The following is a 19,990-nucleotide window of genomic DNA, read 5'->3' as shown; positions in this document are numbered from 1 at the left end:
GTGCACATGGAGGAAGCAATGATGGAAATAAAAGAAAGGTTCAGGAGTGGAATTAAAATTCAAGGTAAAAAGGTATCAATGAAGCGATTCGCTCATGACATTGCTATCTTGTGTAAAAGTGAAGAAGAATTACATGATCTGCTCAACGCAATGAACAGTCTAATGAGTGCAGATTATGGATTGAGAGTAAATAGAAGAAAAACGAAGGCAATGAGAAATAGTAGAAATGAGAACAGTGAAAAACTTAAAGCCAAGATTGATGGTCAGGAACTAGATGAAGTTAAAGAATTCAGCTACCTAAACAGCAAAATAACCAATGACGGATGGAGTAAGGAGGACATTAAAAGCAGACTAGCAATGGCAAAAGGGCATTCCTGGGAAAGAGAAGTCCACTAGTATCGAACACAGGCCTTAGTTTGAGGAAGAAATTTCGAGAATGTACGTCTGGAGTACAGCACTGCATGGTAGTGAAACATGCACTATGGGAAAAACGGAACAGAAGAGAATGGATGCATTTGAGTGTAGTGCTATAAACGAAGGTTGAAAATGATGTGGACTGATAAGGTATGGAATGAGGAGGTTTTGCGCTGAATCGGAGAGGAAAGGAACATGTGGAAAACACTTATAAGGAGAAGGAACAGGATGATAGGACATCTGTTAAGGCATGAGGGAATGACTTCCATGGTACTAGAGGGAGCTGTAGAGGGGAGAAACTGTAGAGGAAGACAGAGATTGGAATACATCCAGCAAATAATGGAGGACGTAGGTTGCAAGTGCTGCCCTGAGATGAAGAAGTTGGCGCAGGAAAGGAAATCGCGGCGGACCGCATGAAACCAGTCAGAAGACTGATGACCCCCTCTACTCTCCCCTCCATCCCCCCAAAAAAGGAAAAGAACTGCTGCAAACAAAACATGAAATGGTTTCAAAATTACCTTTTATAGGAGGAAGTCACTTGCAGATGTGTCGGTACTAGGCGAAAGAGCGGTACGGTAAGGGTAGTGGACACCGAATAACTCACTACCTCGTCAGAGAGTATCCACCAGCGCAATGCCGACTTTTCCGACGCGAGGCATGGAATTAATAGTCTCTCGCGGGAGGAATAGCCAAGGCAAGGTCCGAACGAAAGGCACAAGATTACCACACGGAAGTACCGGCAGAGACGGGTGGAGTTCCCTACTCGGACATTACACCCGTAGGCACTCCCAGCAGACTCTTAAAACATTACGATGAGCGTCCCGGCACGAAGTGCTTCGCCATGTGGCGTGTCCACCGCTGCGCGGGCGCAGGGCCGAAGCCGATGTTGATGTTGATGTTGAGCTGTGAGGAAATCAAGACTGAGGACGAAGCTAGGTTGGCGGAAGCCTCCATCGGAACCCAGCTGTCCTCTTTGTGCCGGTAGCCAGCGACCGTAGTGGGCGGGTATCCGTTCGCACGGCAGCCTCGATAGCATTTATAGGACTGTCGAAAAAATAGACACGGTTTTTGTATACAGCAAATATCACCTAACTGTTTGAGCTGGCATGCGTTTGTGTGTTGAAAAGTATCGTGATCTGTCTTTGCGAACACTGATCTGTCTTTGCAAGCACTGCAAGAAAGCTGGAAGTGTTAAAATCAAACCACGCCGATGGGAATAATAGTAAATGAAGATAGAAATGAAACCAACATTGTAGCGAATGTAACAAACAATCCACGTGGTCTACGACCGAGCTGAACGAGCAGTTGTGTTCAGTGGAAGAACTGCTCTGCGAATATTACATTCTCTCGCATTTCATCTTTTCCTACAACAGAATACAACTGGAACGCCGTAAGAAATAAACAAAACCACAACTCAGACATTATTAATATATTACATCACATAGAGACGAAATTTTGCGTGTTTTGCTGCTATAATTCTTACCTTTACTCTGCTCTTTCCACGTCCACCCTCACTTCGGTTCGTGCGAGTTCTCGTTCGCCCTATCACCATATTTCAGTGTAGTAGACTGATTCTGTTTGTCCTTGCTACCTACTGTTGAGCCTAGCCTCCCATCCACTTACTTCTCGTTTCCCCTACCAATTAACTTTACACTCCGCCCCCTACCCCTCTCCCTCACTCCCTCTCATCCACTTTCCCTTCCCTTGGCATTCATTCTTTTTTTTCCAAGGATTTCGCTCACTCTCTCATCCTTCTTCTTTCTCTTCCTCCCCCTGTCATTCCCCGTTTCCCTCCCTCTTCTCTCTCCCATTCCTCCATTCTTTCTACCTCCATCCAAAGGTCCAACTCTCAACTCTGTACAACTCCTCCCCCCCCCCCCTCCCCCGCAGTAACCAGCCCTTTCTTTCTCCTACTTGGCACTGAACGAGGTGGCGCAGAGGTTAAGACATTGGACTCGCCGTTTTGATGAACACAGTTCAAACCCTTGTATAACTATCCAGATTTAGGTTCACAGTAGTTTCCCTAAAGGGCTTAATCAAATAACAGGATCATTCTTTCGAAAACGTCACTGCCGAGTTCCTTAACTGTTCTTCACCAATCCGAGTTGTGTCTTTAATGGCTCTATCCTCAACTGGGTGTAAAACCATATTCTTCAATTTTGCCATTCTTCCCTGCTTATCCCTTTAATTAACTCACTTTTGTCTTTCGGTTCACTCTACTTGCTTCTTCTTCTCTCCTATTGTCCCTCTGTCCCTCCCTTCCCCTCCCTCCTCCTCTCTCTATGTCCTTTTATCTCTCCCTATTTCTGAGTCCCTGTACATCTTCCTTGCTTCTAATCCCTCCTCTCCCACTTTCCAGCTGTCCCATATTTCTTCCCGCGCTCTCTCTTTGTGTCCTTTTACCTCTCCCTACCTCTATCATTTACCACTGTCTCTCTCTTCTAATCCCTCCTCTCCAGCTTTCCACTTGTCCTACATTTCTCCCCTGACGCTCTTCCTCCCTTCTGGCTTCTGTACCCTCCTGTCCTTTCTTTGCTCAATCATTTATTCCTCTTCCTGTTTCTCACTGTCCCTGTACATACAAATTTCTCAAACTAAGTCAGCTCTCTGTAACTCTACCATCACGTTCAACATCTTCCTATATCTGTTCTACTCTGTCTCCCAGTTTCGTAGTACCCCCGTCCCCTCCTTCCCTTCCACTTCATCTTTTCTGAGTTGTGGGTCATAGTAAATATGGTGAGTGGTAAACAGGCGTACCTGTTGAGTAGCCAGGGCTCTCTGGAGCAACCCATGGCGCCCAGCAAGATGTCTCTCTCGCTACCGACGTTGGTCGACTGGTAGCGTTCCCAGGCGAACTCCCACTCCTCTACGCCACCAGTTCTGATTGCCGTGCAGTACACGACATTCTTCAAATTGCCGGAAATCCTGTAAAACACGTTATGTATAGAACATTAGATAATCAAGAATACATTCACCATAAGTTACATCAGCGAAAAACAGACTAAAGACTGTGGTCACAGAGGAGAGAGAAAGGTCCTGTCACGTTGGATAATAGGATAATTTGACATATCACGTAACTATGATGTCACTGGACCAAGTTCTAGCCTTCTGAATCACAAATTGTAAGCGAATCATCATGGCCAGAAGTGTGGAGCACTCCACCTCAGCACCTCAGAACTCAAGCATCCACATCGTAAGTTTTAGCATGAGTTAAGCTGTCGTCAACTGGTTCAAATATGTATAAGATAGTCATTTTATTCTTATTAGCAGTACTACACTGTCCAGTGACATTGATGTGACCACTCGTCAAAAACCTGAATAACCAAGTTGTGCAATGCGGACCGATGCGAGACGTACAGGAAGAAAGTCAGTGAGGTTTTGGAAGATAGCGATAGGGATATGCAGCCACGTGGACTCCAGTGCCACGGCCATCTGCACAAGGTTTCTTGGCTGAAGATTCTGTGCTGCGAACAGTCCGATCGAGATAGTCTCACAGATTCTCTCTTGGGTTTAAATCTGTGGAGTTTGGTTATCAGGGGAGTACGATAAACTCGTCCTGGTGCTTTTCGAAGCACGTTGCATTGTCCTCCTGGTAGATGCCATCTTAAAGAGGAGAAACAAAGATATGGACATACTCCCCAAGGATAGGCGCACACTTGTGTTGATCCAGTGTGCCTTCCAGAATGACGAGATCACCTAGGGAAAAGTATCTGGTCGGGCTATTCCGACGATTGCTGCAAGGTGTTCACTTCTATGCGTTTCACGCCTTACTCGCCAAAGGCCATCTGTCCGATGGAGCATAAAACGCGATTCATCTGAAAAGGCCACCTATCGGCTCTCATTGGACATCCAGTAGCGGTCTGGCGTGCAAATTCCTAACTTCACCGCCGATGAACAGAAGTCAGTGTGGGTGTCTGATCCAGACGCCATATGCAGCAACATTCGCTGAACAGTAGTTGAGGAGACACTGTTGGTAGCCCCTTGTTTCATCTGGGTGGTCAGTTGCTCAACAGTTGCACGTCTGATCCCCCGTACACATCCCCACCGCCGATGTTCACCCCTGTCGTCCATGACCTGTAGTGCCCCACAGTTAACTCGATGGCTGCTTTGGATAGCGCCATTTTGCCATGCACGATATACTGTAACGATGGTAGCACGTGAACAGTTTACAAACTTATCCGTTCTGCATATGCTTCCACCTTTGGCTCAAAAGACAATGATCATGACATTTTGGATGGCAAGTAAATCGCTCCGTTTTTGCATTACGACAACGACTGCACTGTTTTCCCGCCCCCCCCCCTCCCCACCCCCGACTTACTTTATGTAACCTCCACTGCCAGTGCTGCCACCTAACGTCTGTGAGTGGTCGAACATAGATAGTGGTCACATTAATGTGACTGGATAGTGTAATAATGAAGTCAATAGCTGATGACAAGGATCGGCCCCGCAATATACAGACTGTAAAAGCGCGTAGATAGTCAGTTATATAACCCGAGGTCAGTGTTGACCAAATAATGTAAAAAACCGCATCAACTATAGTCCTAACACATAAATCTTATTGCGCAATACTAAGGATTGTCGTGGACATAGGAATCTACATCTACGTATTTATACTCTGCAAACCAGTGTGATGTGGATGAATGGAGGTACCTTACATTTTACCAGGATTACACTTTTTTTCCCATGCTATTCGTACATGGAGCGAAAAAAGAATGATTGCATAAATCCTTCTGTGCATGCTATAATTAGTCTAAACGACTCGTTACAATTCCTACTGGAGCAATACTTTTGGGGTTGTAGTGTATTCCTAGAGTCCGCTCTTAAAACTGGTTCTTGGAACACTGCAAGTATACTTTCGTAGGAATGGGATAGTGAACGGCCACTTCAGTCTCCAGTTCAGGCATTTCAGCATCTCACCCACTTTCTCCCATGAATGAAACGCTGCCTTCTTTGTATACGTTCTATATGCCTGATAGTCCTGTCTGGTGTGGTTCCCCATACATTTGTGCACTGTTACAGGATGAGTCGCACGAGCATTCTGCAACCAATTTCTCTTGTAGACCTATTCCATTTTCCAAGGATTCTACCTGTGAACTGTACGCTACCTTTCTTACTTATGACGTGGCCGACGTTATCACTTCGTTTCCTGTGCCTACAAATCGTTATATCAAGGTATTTACATAAATGGATTTTCCAGTTGTGACTCACTGATATCGCTGTCCTTGATTATTACATTTATGCATTTTGTGAAGTGCGGAAATTTAAGTTTATGACCATTTGAAACAAGCACCAGTTAAAAGCTTATCAAGACCTACATGAACATTTGTGCAGGTTTTTTCGGACACTAGTGGAGAGTATGCTTTTTACACAATATAATAACAATTTAAATTTTTTTCTTATTTCATCCACTTTGTGCCGCAGTCTATTTCTGAAATTACAAAGTTATTAAGGAAAATTAAGATATTTTTTTCCAAATGTGAAAACATGACATATATTTAACACAAATATTCGTTTGAAATTTAAAAGCACCGTAATCGAGAAAATCTTGTCAGTAACGTGTTTAATAGTCAATACGTTACATTATTATTCTACTAAAAACCATTAATCGGCAAGTGAACACAAATTAAGCGGAAGTAGTATCAAAAGCCACTTACAAGTTAGATACAATTTGAAATGGAAGCTATCGGAAACTAACACAAATTTCCGTTTTCAGGGCAGGTAACATTGTTAATACATCAAAGAAACTCAGTAGATTTCATGGTTTACAAGGTAACAGATTTCTGTTTCAAGATACAAGTTGCTGAACGGGCGACGAAGTATAGCTTAACTGCCCAAAAGTTATATAAATAGTTCTCAAACTCTACCACATGCTGATAACGCTGTCTCAAAAGAGTAGGTACCATCTCAGTGACCGACACAGTGACCGCTCAAAATCTGACGCTATTCAGGCTCCTTATATACCATAAGACGACTAGTAACAACACCAAACACGAACGACAAATGGTTCAAATTGCTCTGAGCACTATAGGACTTAACTGCTGTGGTCATCAGTTCCCTAGAACTTAGAACTACTTAAACCTAACTAACCTAAGGACATCACAAACATCCATTCCCGAGGCAGGATTCGAACCTGCGACCGTAGCGGTCGCGCGGTTCCAGATTGTAGCGCATAGAACCGCTAGGCCACCTCGGCCGGCAAACACGAACGACACTAATGTACTCTGTTGGCCATTCTACCTGTTACAGAGAACTGTGACTCTAAACATTTACATTCTCGCCTATGGTGTGTACGTACAAGAAGTTACGTTGACATCCAACCAGGTCTTCTGCGTGTTTCACTTTCTTTATCAGTCAGTGTATGTGAACGTTACACGTATAAAGCGATGTCGTAATACTAAAGGCGGCATTTAAAATTCAGAAAAGCTGCTGACTACGACTTTAAGACAAGGCTAATTTTTCGATGGATTGTGGTAATCAGAATCTTACCATATCAGCACAGCGAACCTTTCATCACAGCTAGATGGTACTTTCAGATCTGTCAATGACTCTCCATCCAAAATAACACGTTGCATTGTCCCTACCTACTCAGTCCAGTCACAGATTTCGTTTGATATCTAATACGATTGTACTCTCGTTACCAACAGTATGAAGTCGAAGCTTGTAGAGGTCTTCTGTACTGATGGAGTGCAGTACACGTTGGTACGCACGGAGTAAAAGACATTTGATGCGACAGTTCTCTCACGCCTGCAGCATGCGATTGAAGTCAGTTGTAGTACGGTTGATGTTTACAGGAAATGAAATGGGGCCCCCCAGGTAAGTATTACATCTTCTCTTCGAAGACATGATGATCCGCTGGTGGAGTCTCTGCACTCATTTGCCATGAAATTAACGATAGAAAGTTGGCAAATGAAAATTCAGGAATATAACGGACAGTAGTGTGCAAAAACTGACGCAAAGGCAAGGATGATGATTGCCTTTCGCGGAATGCATTGGAGGATAATTACAGCGCTGATGTTGTCCAAACGCCAGCCGGGGTGGCCGAGCGGTTCTAGGCACTACAGTGTGGAACCGCGCGACCGCTACGGTTGCAGGTTCGAATCCTGCCTCGGGCATGGATGTATGTGATGTCCTTAGATTTAAGTAGTTCTAAGTCCTAGGGGTCTGATGGCCTCAGCAGTTAAGTCCCATAGTGCTCAGAGCCATTTGTTGTTAGAGAAGAAAGAAGCTGTCAACGGGGGAATTTAGATTAGCAGTTGAACTACTGTGCCAACGGCCTTGCGGCAGTGGTAGCACCGGTTCTGGTCAGATCATCGAACTTAAGCGTTCTTGGGCTGGGCTAGCACTTGGATAGGTGACCATCCGTCTGCCGAGAGCTGTTGGCAAGCAGGGTGCACTCAGTCCTTGTGAGGCAAACTGAGGAGCTATTTGAATGAGATGTCTGGTTCCGTAAACTGACATACGGCCGGGAGAGCGGTGTGCTGACTACATGCCCCTCCATATCCGCATCCAGTGAAGCCTGTGGGCTGAGGATGACACGGTGGCAGGTCGGTACAGTTGGCCCTTTATGGCCTGTTCCGGAGGAGTTTAGTTTCGTTTTTACATGAACTATTGTATAAAAGGAATTAAGGTGCAATGGTCATGAATAGTTGCTCGTCATCCAACTTCAATTACAGCCAGCCTTACTGAAATATTTTTACAATGCTCTGAGATCTGATTACTTGCGATTTGCGAAGACCGTTGATAGAATCAGAAGCAGCTCTTTTCAGACAGTACTCAGTTACAGATAACTGCATTATCCGCAAAAAGTCTACGGTTACTATTAATACTGCCTGCCTGGTTATTAATATATACTTGTAAAATGATGGGCAGCGTTCCAATACACTTCCCTGTGGAGATCACCTCCGATTTGTCAGACGTTATACACTATATTATGAAAAGTAACTGGATATTCTTACATAATGCGGAATTGACAAGTAAACGTCACGAGAGGCGGACCAGCCATCATACTCCGCAGACATTCAGACATCTCATTGAAAGTGTCCCCAGCAGAGTTTAAACCGCCACAAAGGCGAAGGTTAGTGTATAAGCCACTTGGGAATGCCAACGCCTTAAAGATGTACCTACGTTACTTCATTTATACCTGGTACAAGTTCCTACTGGAGTTGCTCTACTTCATCAGATTGGAACTAACCTCTTGGGGAAGTTACCCAATTTGACAAATGGGAATAAATGGATGGAAGTTTGCACTGACTAACTCGCCTACACTGAAGCGCCAAAGTAACTGCTTTAGGCAGGCCTATTCATATACAGAGATGTGTAAATAGGCAGAATATGGCGCTGCGATTGGCAACACCTATATAAGACAACAAATGTCTGGTGCAGTTGTTAGATCGGTTACGGCTGGTGCAATGGCAGGTTATCAAAATTTAAGTGAGTTTGAACGTGGTGTTACAGTCGGCGCACTAGCGATGGGACACAGCATGTCCGAGGTAGAGATGAAGTGGGGATTTTCCCGTACGACCATTTCACGAGTGTACCGTGAATATCAGGAATTCGGTAAAACATCAAACCCCCGACATCGCTTCTGCCGGATAAAGGTCCTGCAAGAAAGGGACCAACGACGACTCAAGAGAATCGTTCAACGTGTCAGAAGTGCAACCCTTCCGCAAATTGACTAAGATTTCAGTGCTGGGCTATCAACAAGTGCCAGCGTGCGAACGATACAACGAAACATCATCAATATGGGCTTTCGGAGCCGAAGGACCACTCGTGTAACCTTAATGACTGTACGACACAAAGCTTTACGCCTCGCCTGAGGCCATCAATACCGACATTGGGCTGTTGATAGCTGGAAACATGTTGCTTGGTCGGACGAGTCTCATTTCAAATTGTATCGAGCGAATGGACGTGGATGGATTTGGAGTCAACCTCATGAATCCATCGACCCTGCATGTCAGCAGGGGACTGTTCAAGCTGGTGGAGACTCTGTAATGGTGCGGGGCGTGTGCAATTTGGAGTGATATGGGACTCCTGATACGTCTAGGTGTGACTCTGACAGATCAAGGTGAAAGGATATCAATGATACGATTCGCTCGTGACATTGCTAACCCGAGTGTAAGTGAAGAACAGTTACATGATCTCCTGAACGGAACGAACTGACTAATTAGTACAGAATATGGATTGAGAGTAAATCGAAGAAAGACGAAGGTAATGAGAAGTAGTAGAAATGAGAACAGTGAGAAACTTAACATCAGGATTGATGGTCACGAAGTAGAAGAAGTTAAGAATTCTGCTACCTAAAAAGTAAAATAACCAATGACAGACAGAGTTAGGAGGACATCAGAAGCAAACTAGCAATGAAAAAAAAGCATTCCTGGCCAAGAGAAGTCTACTAATATCAAATATCGGCCTTCATTTGAGGAAGAAATTTCTGAGAATGTACGTCTGGAGTACAGCATTGTATGGTAGTGAAGCATGGACTGTAGGAAAACCGGAAAAGAAGAGAATGGAAGCATTTGAGATATGGTGCTACAGACGAATGTTGAAAATTAGGTCGGCCAGGCCGCTATATGAAGGATCGCCTACTAAATCCAGATCCGAAACAGGAGGTCATTGTTTTGTGAGGAGGGAGATAAATTCCGCTTGGCGCGCGCCTTCCGCCGAAGAGATTGGAATCGCTGGCTGGAGAGATGTAGGTCACTGATTCAGTTTTCGTTACCTGCAGTCATTGATCATCTATCATTTCAAAGGTTTGCGCTTTATTTGTTTGTGAATTCCTGTTATTATTTATTTATCGTGTGGCACGATACATGTATTTTGAAAGCTATGTCTTTTTAAGCTGTCTGGGTGAAGTGCGGCCCAGGGTCAACAGTTGATGAGATGAATGTGGGGCTCCTTTCAAAACAAGACTCAAACTGACCTGTAGGATCAGCCTAGGAGTAAGCCAAGATGATACTCATTCTCTCAGTTTGACATGTCATTGTAAAACCATGCCGGCTGTAGTGAAGAATTGGTAACTGTATGACTGCATGTTGCGCGTTGTTGCACCGCATATTGTGTGGGAAGGTTCCAACCCCTAGAGATGTCATCATTGCAACACTGAAGTTTAATTTTTTTTCCTCTTTATAGTTCAGAAAATCGTATTTTTTTTACGACTTACGCTTTTGGGTCTGTAGGTGACGTATCGGTGAATAAAAGTAAAGTGTATCAAGGCGCCGTTATTTAGTGTCTACTATAATCGCTCTGCCATGACTATAGCCTTAACATATGAGTCATCATTTTCCATAAACAATCGGTAATCTATGGTTGCGATTAAGTTGCTCAGCAAGGGGAGGGTAACTAAGGCCATCGTTACTTTGTGATGAGTGTTGATCTGTCCCTTTCTGCAGTTTGATAAGGAATGTATGAGGAATCGACAGGAATAACACTGGATACCCTGTTTCGGCAATTTTCTGTAAAGGTTCACATCGATCATGAGTGAAAAACAGTGCCGAAACAAGCGCCGTGACAAAAGAATGGTATAATTTACGGTGAACAGCCTGGCAACCAAGCAAACTCAGGTTAAGAGCGCTTCGTAACGCCATTGTGTTTCACATTGCATTATGCTTTGCGAAAAGTTGTAGTAGAATCACAGACAGTCATTTCCAGAAATCTGTGAAAATTATACGAAGGCTGTTGGAAAAGTAAGGTCCGATCGGTCGCGACATGGAAAGCACAGTGAAAATCAGAATTTTTTTTGGCAACAGTTAGCCACACCTTCTAGCTACCTCTCTAAATAGTCGCCGCCCCGACTTTGAGATTTGACGTAGCGTCATACAAACTTTCCAGTATCCTCGTCACAAAAAGCATCCACCTGTGTTTTCTGTCAATTCTCTACACTGGTCTGCCGTTCGTTGTTTGTGCCAAAATGTTGTTTTCGTATCTACCTGTTCATGTGAGCAGAGATGAACATGAAAGGGAGCCAATTAAGGGCTGTATTGTGGCTGATCAAACAGTTCCCATCTAAAACGCTGCATGAGCGTCTTCATTGCCCCTACAGAATGCATCTGAAAATTGTCTTGAGGACAGAAACACGTGACATTTATGTTATGTGGACTGCATAACTTCAGGCGAAATCTCTCACTAGATACACATACGTGGCGGGAGACACTGTTGTTTTAGGCATTTCTACGCGATCACTTTGCCTTCTCAACTGAAAAGAGCGAGTAAAGCGATCGGCAGGCACACTAAAGACACTGCTTAACATATCTGTGCAAATTTCCGTCAGATTTTCACAGTGGTTTCCATGTCGTGCGAAATCGGACCTTGATACAGCTCGTATAACGAATAAAATCTGTACTCAGATTCCAAGAGGGGCTCAACTGCCCCTCCCCTTACCCCATCCTGTGGGCTCCTATGCTTATGGAAGAAAATCTCAAATTTCCTTCGTGGTATTTAACAGAATGGCCCTATAAGTTAATGTCCCTAATCTAGAACGTAAGTGTCACTGCAAGTGATACTGTTAAAGTTAGATAGGAGATCTGCCGGACTGTGCTATGCTAACATTTCGCTATTTTCTCAACATCAAATCCGCAAACAGGGGTGGTAGTGTTGGCTTACACTGTCAATACTTCTTCCTAGGTAGTAGGTCTAGTTTGGTTGAAACTTCTACAGGCGTTACACGGTTATGTTTCGTTTTACCATACCTTCCGTCCCACCCCCGTCTCCAAGAGAGGATGATTGGGGTGTCATACCCAAAATTTTACCTGGAGGTGCATCTTCATGTTTTTGCGGCGCATTGACAGATCTATTAAATTTCTGGCGTGCAGCTACATAAATTCTGTTTCTTCCCCTGACAATTCGAACTTATATTATTCGATCATCTTCAGAGTAAACCGCGAGACTGACGCTACAGCGCTCGTTCTGTTCTTCTAAATTCGCGGTCGGCGACGCAGCGAATGCGGCCACAGGTACACAAGCGCCAGAGATGTTGATCAGTGGGAGAGAAGTATGCATTAATTGAATCAAGCAATCGATTAATGGTGGGATGTCGATATATCGTTAGGAAGGAAGCGAATGGAATATGTTTGACCAATAATTTAATTAACAGACAGCGGCTGAAGCTTGGGCAGGAAATGGAATCCGGCACTATCTCGAGTAAACTTTCGAAGACGTTGCCACAGTGCAGGTCATAACGCTACATTCCAGCATGAATCGACAGCATAGCCACAGACTGAGTTCATGCATACATCTCTGCCGCCGATCAACGTCTCTGGAGCTTGTGTGTCTGTCGCCTTGTGCACAGTGGTGCGGGCTGCTGGTTTATAAAGGACGTAGCGAGCTCTGTAGCGTCAGTCTGTTCACTGTTGGCTCCCTCTGAACAAGACCGAAAGATATTCGGATGAAACATCAGGAGAAGAAACAGCATTTAGTAGATTGGTAGCGTGAAGCTTTGGATAATTATGCAAACAACAACGTGTGCGCATGACGTTTGGTGTGTGGGGTACTCACGGGTTGTTGGTATCCGGGTCTGGCGTGGCCCTCCAGTTCTGGAAGAGGAGCAGCGCGTTGCGGACGCAGTCCTGGTGTCCGAGGTTGCACGCCCAGCCCAGCACGTTGACGCGCTTGTACACCGTCAGCTGCGGGTCCGTCGGGTTGTCGGTGAAGCCCGTGTGCTCGTACAGCTTGGTGATCAGCTTAAGTATGTAGCTCTGTAGCACACAACACCCGTATGTTAGAGCTGGTTGTAGTCTACCCAAACAGAACTATAACTGAAACTTCCTAGCAGAGAACTTCTGTAAAGTTTGGAAGGTAGGAGACGAGGTACTGGCAGAAGTAAAGCTGTGAGGACGGGGCATGAGTCGTGCTTGGGTAGCTCAGTTGGTAGACCACTCGCCCGCGAAAGGGTCTCGGCCCGGATCACAGTTTTAATCTGCTAGGAAGTTTCATATCAGCGTACACTCCGCTGCAGGGTGAAAATCTCATTCTAGAAATATAACTATTTCACGGATAGTGCCTTTTCTTATTTTTTGCAACGTTTCGTTGTAGCTCAGATGTATGGAAAGCAGCCTTCATTTTCATGTGGCGTGCGAAATTGTGGAGGAGTGAGTTGAGGGAGGGGGGGGGGGGGGGGGGGACGGAACAATCACTACACTGACTCTCGCAGTAGGTCAGTATGAATATGCAACAACTTGTATGTTTCCATCTTCCATAGTGGATAGGAATTATGTCATAAACTATTGATAAAACATTAACTAGTAATTCAATAACTAACCTCGATGCTAGATTATGTGAAGTCACACATAAGGATCAAATGTACGTCTCTTCCTACCTCTCTATGTTTTCTCTATCGCATAGGAAGTCTTCCTTTATAGCAGAGTAGTCAATGCGGCTAAAAATGGTTCAAATGGCTCTAAGCACTATGGGACTTAACATCTGAGGTCATCAGTCCCCTAAATTTAGAACTATTTAAACCTAACTAATCTAAAGACATCACACACAGCCACGCCCGAGGCAGGATTCGAACCTGCGACCGTAGCAGCAGCGCGGTTCAGGACTGAAGCGCCTAGAATCGCTCGGCCACAGCGGCCGGTTCATCGCGGCTACCTGTCATGTGGAGGACTCTGGTTCAATTCCCGGCACTGCCAGATTTGTTCCTTGGTGGGAGAAATGGAACATATCCACTCAGTCACTTGAATGAAAAAGAGAGGTTCCAGAATCTGCAAAGCCAATATCGGCCGGAAGAAGGGTGTGCTGATCCCACACCCCTCCGTACCGCATCCAAATGAGGCCATTTGATGAGGTTCACACGGCGGTCGGTGGCCGGTACCGACTGTGTCCTCTATGAGGCTACAACGGTGGAGCTTTGCATAGAGGGAGATGATGTGTATCCATTCGCATCTCATAGAGAAAGTGATCAATTCCGTCATTAGTGAGACGCGAACACACGTGGTCTATAGTCGCCATTGTATCGAGTTGTAAAATTAACCAGACTTGGCTGATATTAATTGAGACTAATTAAATTAATGGTAGAAGATTAGCAATCACGGAAGCAACTACACAGCTACGACGAGCGAGGAGCGTAAACAGCTGCCAGAAAATAACGGCTGCCACAACAATAATAATATTTTGAATTCTCTTTCTCTCTTAAGTATTTCTTTTCATTATTTACCCAATGACGACGGTCCACGAATAGCAGCGAGAAGATGTTTACAAAGAAACTCTACTTCTACGAAGAACCACGGGGAAAACTTCCCCTTATAAGTGGTTGAGACACTGTTTTTTGACAGTATCCAACAATCCTGAAATAGCAGTGGAACCCTGAAGAATATACCAGCATAGGGATCTTAACGTCAAGCATTGCAGAAATTTAAAGAGGAATATGACGCGGCCTAATGATTCAAAAGATTTTACCACCAATGACGAGGGCCACGAAAGTCTGCGGATTAGACACCGCATGCTCAAAAGTTGTTGTGCGAGTACTGGAGAAAAAGAAAAGGCATTTAAAACATAGCTATTATTATTTTACAAATGACTACCAATATTTAAAATTGAATTCGCAGATGCTGTCTCAACTCCGTAGTTCAAGTTATTTGGGTAAAATTTGCCTCACATTTAATTGCCTTTTACTGGGGCGCACACATTGTAGTTATATTTCACAAAAATCAGAGGCTGATCGTAGAACTACGAAGAAGTACTACGTTTGTAAATTAAATATTATGTTCGCAATCATCAATCCTGGATTAACTGAAGTAATGCCTTTACTTTATAGTACGATTTACTTAACTTTCTAAGTGCACATCATAATAAGTATCCTTTCATAGGCGACGAAGTTTTATCGAATAACCATTGTGCCACAACTTGGAAAATTATGATTATTAAAAACGGACGGAGACAAAGAACGCATTTAATGCTAAGTAAAATACACTGTGTGATCAGGTTTGCCTGAACACCCTATTAAATGCAGGATTGACCATTAAATGTGACTAGAGGCGGACTTGGCAGCGCAAAAGGAGATGACAATTATTATATTGTAAACAAAGAAGCAATAACAGCAGAACAGCTCGTCCACGAGAGTTTAGTGGCTTCTAACGTGGATTAGTCATTCGATGTCACCTGAGTAACAAAGTCATCAGGGACATCTCAACCCTTTTAAAGCTCAAGAATGAGATTTTCACTGTGCAGATTAAAACAGCGTGTCGAGATTCGAATTCGGGACCTTTGCCTTTCGCGGGCAAGTGCTCTACGGCTTGAGCTACCCAAGCACGACTCACGACCCATCCCAACAGAAGTGCTAGTTCAAATGGTTCAAATGGCTCTGAGCACTATGGAACTTAACATCTGAGGTCATCAGTCCCCTAGAACTTAGGTTAAACCTAATTAACCTAAGGACAGCACACACATCTATGCCCGAGGCAGGATTCGAACCTGCGACCGTTGCGGTCGCGCTGTTCCATACTGAAGCGCCTAGAACCTCTCGGCCACACCTGAGTGCTAGTTCAGCAAGGTTTGCAGAAGAGCTTCTGTGGAGTTTGGAAGGTAGTAGTCGAGGTACTGGCAGAACTGAAGCTGTTGGGATGGGTAGCTCAGTCGGTAGATCACTTACCTGCAAAAGGCAAAGGTCCCGAGTTCGAGTTTGGATCCGGCACGCAGTTTTAATCTGCCAGGAAGTTCCTTCTAAAGCTTCTAAAGCTGCCCATACCGCCTGTTCGTGATGTGTGCGTGAAGTGGAAACGCGTAGTAGCGACATCAGTTAAACCAAGACCAGATAGACCTGATGTACTGACCGAAAGGGACCGTCCAGCATTGCGGATTTTAGTTGTAAAAAATTTCAAGATTCAGCAGAAGGAAACACTCATGTGTTCCAAAGTGTTACCAGAGGTTCAGCTAGCACAATGACTGTGTGTAAGGGATTAAAAAGGATGTGGCACAATGGTCGAGAAGTTCCTCATAAGACAGTGGACAGTGGATGACTGGAAACGAGTGATATAGAGTGATGAATTACGCAGTACCTGTGGCAATCCGATGGAAGAGTTTGGATTTGGCGAATGCCTAGAGAATGTTACCTGCTATCATGAGCAGTGCTAACAGTGAAATATGGAGGAGGTGGTGTTACGCTGCACGGATGTTTTATGTGGCTGGATGCGATTACTGATATTAAGAAAAGGCTAAATGCAGAAGAATATGGACCCGTTTTGCAGCACTGTGACCCGCGTACAGTAATGCAACAGTTCAGAAACGATGACTGCACTACAATGACCCTGTCATAACGCAGCATCTGTCAGGCAGTTGTGAGTGGACACCTACATTCTTGAAATGCACTGGTGTGTCCAGAGTCCCGACATGATCCCAATGGAAAGGGTGTGCGACAATTTAGAACATCGGTTTGCTCCAGAAACCAGTGGCCAAACTCACTACCTCCTCTGGTTACGGCTATTCAGAAAGAATGGGCTGCCATTCCTTCACTGGCCTTCAGACATCCGATTCGAAGTATCGCCAGCAGAGTTCAAGCTGCCGTAGAGGCGAAATGTGGGCACACCCCATCCGGTAATAGGTGTATACACTACTGGCCATTAAACTTCCTACACCAAGATGAAATGCAGATGATAAACAGGTATTCATTGGACAAATATATTATACTAGAACGGACATGTGATTACATTTTCACGCAGTTTGAGTGCATAGATCCTGCGAAATCAGTACCCAGAACAACCACCTCTGGCCGTAATAACGGCCTTGATACGCCTAGGCATTGAGTCAAACAGAGCTTGGATGGCGTGTACAGATACAGCTGGCCAAGCAGCTTCAACACGTTACCACAGTTCATCAAGAGTAATGACTGGCGTATTATCACGAGCCAGATGCTCGGCCACCATTGACCAGACGTTTCCAATTTTTGAGAGATCTGGAGAATGTGCTGGGCCAGGGCACCAGACGAACATTTTCTGTATCCAGAAAGGCCCGTACAGGATCTGCAATATGCGGTCGTGCATTATCCTGCTGAAATGTAGGGCTTCGCGAGGATCGAATGAAGGGTAGAGCCACGGGTCGTAACACATGTGAAATGTAACGTCCACTCTTCAAAGTGCCGTCAATACGAACAAGAGGTGACCGAGACGTGTAACCAATGGCATCCCATACCATCACGCCGGGTAATACGCCAATGTGCGTTCATCGCGATGTCGCCAAACACGGATGCGACCATCATGATGCTGTAAACAGAACCTGGATTCATCCGAAAAAAATGACGTTTTGCCATTCGAGCACCCAGGTTCGTCGTTGAGTACACCATCGCAGGCGCTCCTATCTGTGATGCAGCGTCAAGGGTAACCGCAGCCACGGTCTCCAAGCTGATAGTCCGTGCTGCTGCAAACGTCGTAGAACTGTTCGTGCAGATGGTTTTTGTCTTGCAAACGTCACCATCTGTTGACTGAGGGATCGAGACGTGGCTGCACGATCCGTTACAGCCATGCTGATAAGATGCCTGTCATCTCAACTGCTAGTGATACGAGGCCGTTGGGATGCAGCACGGCGTTCCGTATTACCCATCGATTCCATATTCTGCTAACAGTCATTGGAGCTGGATCAACGTGAGCAGCAATGTCGCGACAGGGATAAACCGCAATCGCGATAGGCTACAATCCGAGCTTTATCAAAGTCGTAAACGTGATGGTACGCATTTCTCCTCCTTACACCAGGCATCACAACAACGTTTCACCAGGCAACGCCGGTCAACTGCTATTTGTATATGAGAAATCGCTTGGTAACTTTCCTCACGTCAGCACGTTGTAGATGTCGCCACATGCGCCAACCTTGTGTGAATGCTTTGAAAAGCCAATAATTTGCATAGCACAGCATCTTCTTCCTGTCGGTTAAATTTCGCGTCAGTAGCACGTCATCTTGGTGGTGTAGCAATTTTAATGGCCAGTAGTGTAGATACTTCTGATTAGGCAGTGTCCGCATGTAGGAAATCGGTAGATGGTTAGTGCGAACGGACTGCGATCTTACTTGGTAACAAAAATGATAGGACGCGGACCTAGTGACTGCCTACAACATTCGCAGGTGCCAAAGTGTTCCACTTGTGGAGTGGAGAAAATGAGACTGGATTGTCACAGAGGATCGAGCTCACCCTGAAGACGTCGTAGTCGGCGGAGCGGATGAGGGCGCCGTCGAGGTAGGAGAAGGCGTTGAAGGCGGCCTTCCAGGGCAGGTAGTCGGTCTCGTGGCGCAGGTAGGTGGTGAGGTCGAGCGCCGTGGCGTACGGCAGCCGGCCGGCGCGCGCCAGCGACAGCGCGTCGTCCAGCAGCTGCGCGCGCGACACCGCCGACAGCGTCTCCACCGAGCCCGCGTCCGACAGAGCCGCCAGCACCAGCCGCCAGTTGGTCTCGTCGTAGTTGACGCGATAGAAGCCTGCCGGACACGGGGCGGGCCGTCAGCAAGACACCGGACGACACCTCTCACAGGGGACACTGGATCTGCACTCACTGTAGTTCAATTCTTTTATCTTGGCGGCTCGCGCTTGCCCGCCCACAAGCGGGAGATTGCTGCGTTGGCAGTTGTACGCGCCAAGAGAAGCAGCGCCATCAAACTTACGTTTAGGGGGAGCGCGCAGTTTGTGAAGTAAAGCCACCACGGCCGCATTAACCCTTTCGCTGCTACGGAGACGTGCTCCCCGCATTCCGCGATGTGCGCGATTTTGTCATCATTGCACTGCTCGCCTGTGCAGACACATGGTGTTTCGACTGCTTTCACACACTTTATCATTCGATTTCACGAAAACTATTTGGCCCAAAAATTTGATTTTTACACAACTTCTTGACTGATACCTTCCCCCCATAAATGACTTAATTTTGTTTCGATGTTCAACGCAGTCATTGTGCAGCATCAGATGAAGTAAACCATTAAACGAAATTTTGAAGAGTTTGCAGAGGTAAAAGTCCACAGCGTATACTTTCCGTAAGGTCGATTTTAGTTGCCACTAGAAATTTCAAAAAATTGCATTCAAACGAATAAAATTCATGAGTAAGACACTTCGATATTGTTTTTAAATAAAGGAAATATTAGGCACCGCTCAAGGTTTGAACTCCGAACCGTTTGCTTAGCAGCCATATTTTCTTACCTTTTTTTCCTTTATTTAAACAACCATATATGTACATAAGCACAAAAACAAAATATTGAAGTGCTGGAACTGATTCAACACGAATTGTATCCTGCAATAGACTGAAGAACACATTTCAATATAGTGTCATTTGTAAGCTTACAAAATAGAACATAAATAGTAAACTGACAATAGCCTCTTCAGTCCAGACAGAGACATAGAACCGAAACGCAAACATATATATAATTGATTGTCTTAACTGGAATGACAGTTCTGTCATTTGATTCATAACCGTCCAAAACTCAAAGTCGTTTGGAGCACACAAACGGATAACAAGAGATGCACAGGAACATAAATTAATGAAAACGCCATACACTTTAACCATTACGCTAACGCAGCTCGACTTTTGGTATCTCTCCCGGAGGACTTTAAAATGTCACGCAAAATACCGACAAACACTGTTGGAATGATCAGGAATTACTCACGTTTCGTCGAAGTACA

General features: G+C 45.1%; 1 protein-coding gene across 5 annotated transcripts in view; it reads right to left on the bottom strand.

Annotated features, from left to right (window-relative positions):
• Positions 1–19,990, bottom strand: part of LOC126284198 (aminopeptidase N-like) — a 1,000,437-nt gene that overhangs the window by 41,681 nt on the left and 938,766 nt on the right. For all 5 annotated transcript variants that reach the window (XM_049982954.1, XM_049982953.1, XM_049982955.1 and 2 more), the window contains 3 exons: positions 18,521–18,801; positions 12,904–13,103; positions 3,172–3,339 (listed from right to left, as the gene is read on the bottom strand). In XM_049982954.1, the coding sequence (XP_049838911.1) occupies positions 3,172–3,339; positions 12,904–13,103; positions 18,521–18,801 (649 nt within the window). The remainder of the gene's footprint in view (positions 1–3,171; positions 3,340–12,903; positions 13,104–18,520; positions 18,802–19,990) is intronic.

Source organism: Schistocerca gregaria, chromosome 8, assembly GCF_023897955.1.
Source record: "Schistocerca gregaria isolate iqSchGreg1 chromosome 8, iqSchGreg1.2, whole genome shotgun sequence".
Taxonomy (NCBI): Eukaryota; Metazoa; Arthropoda; class Insecta; order Orthoptera; family Acrididae; genus Schistocerca; species Schistocerca gregaria.
The sequence above is the reverse complement of the archived record's forward strand: the minus strand, read 5'-3'. Positions and strand labels throughout refer to the sequence as shown.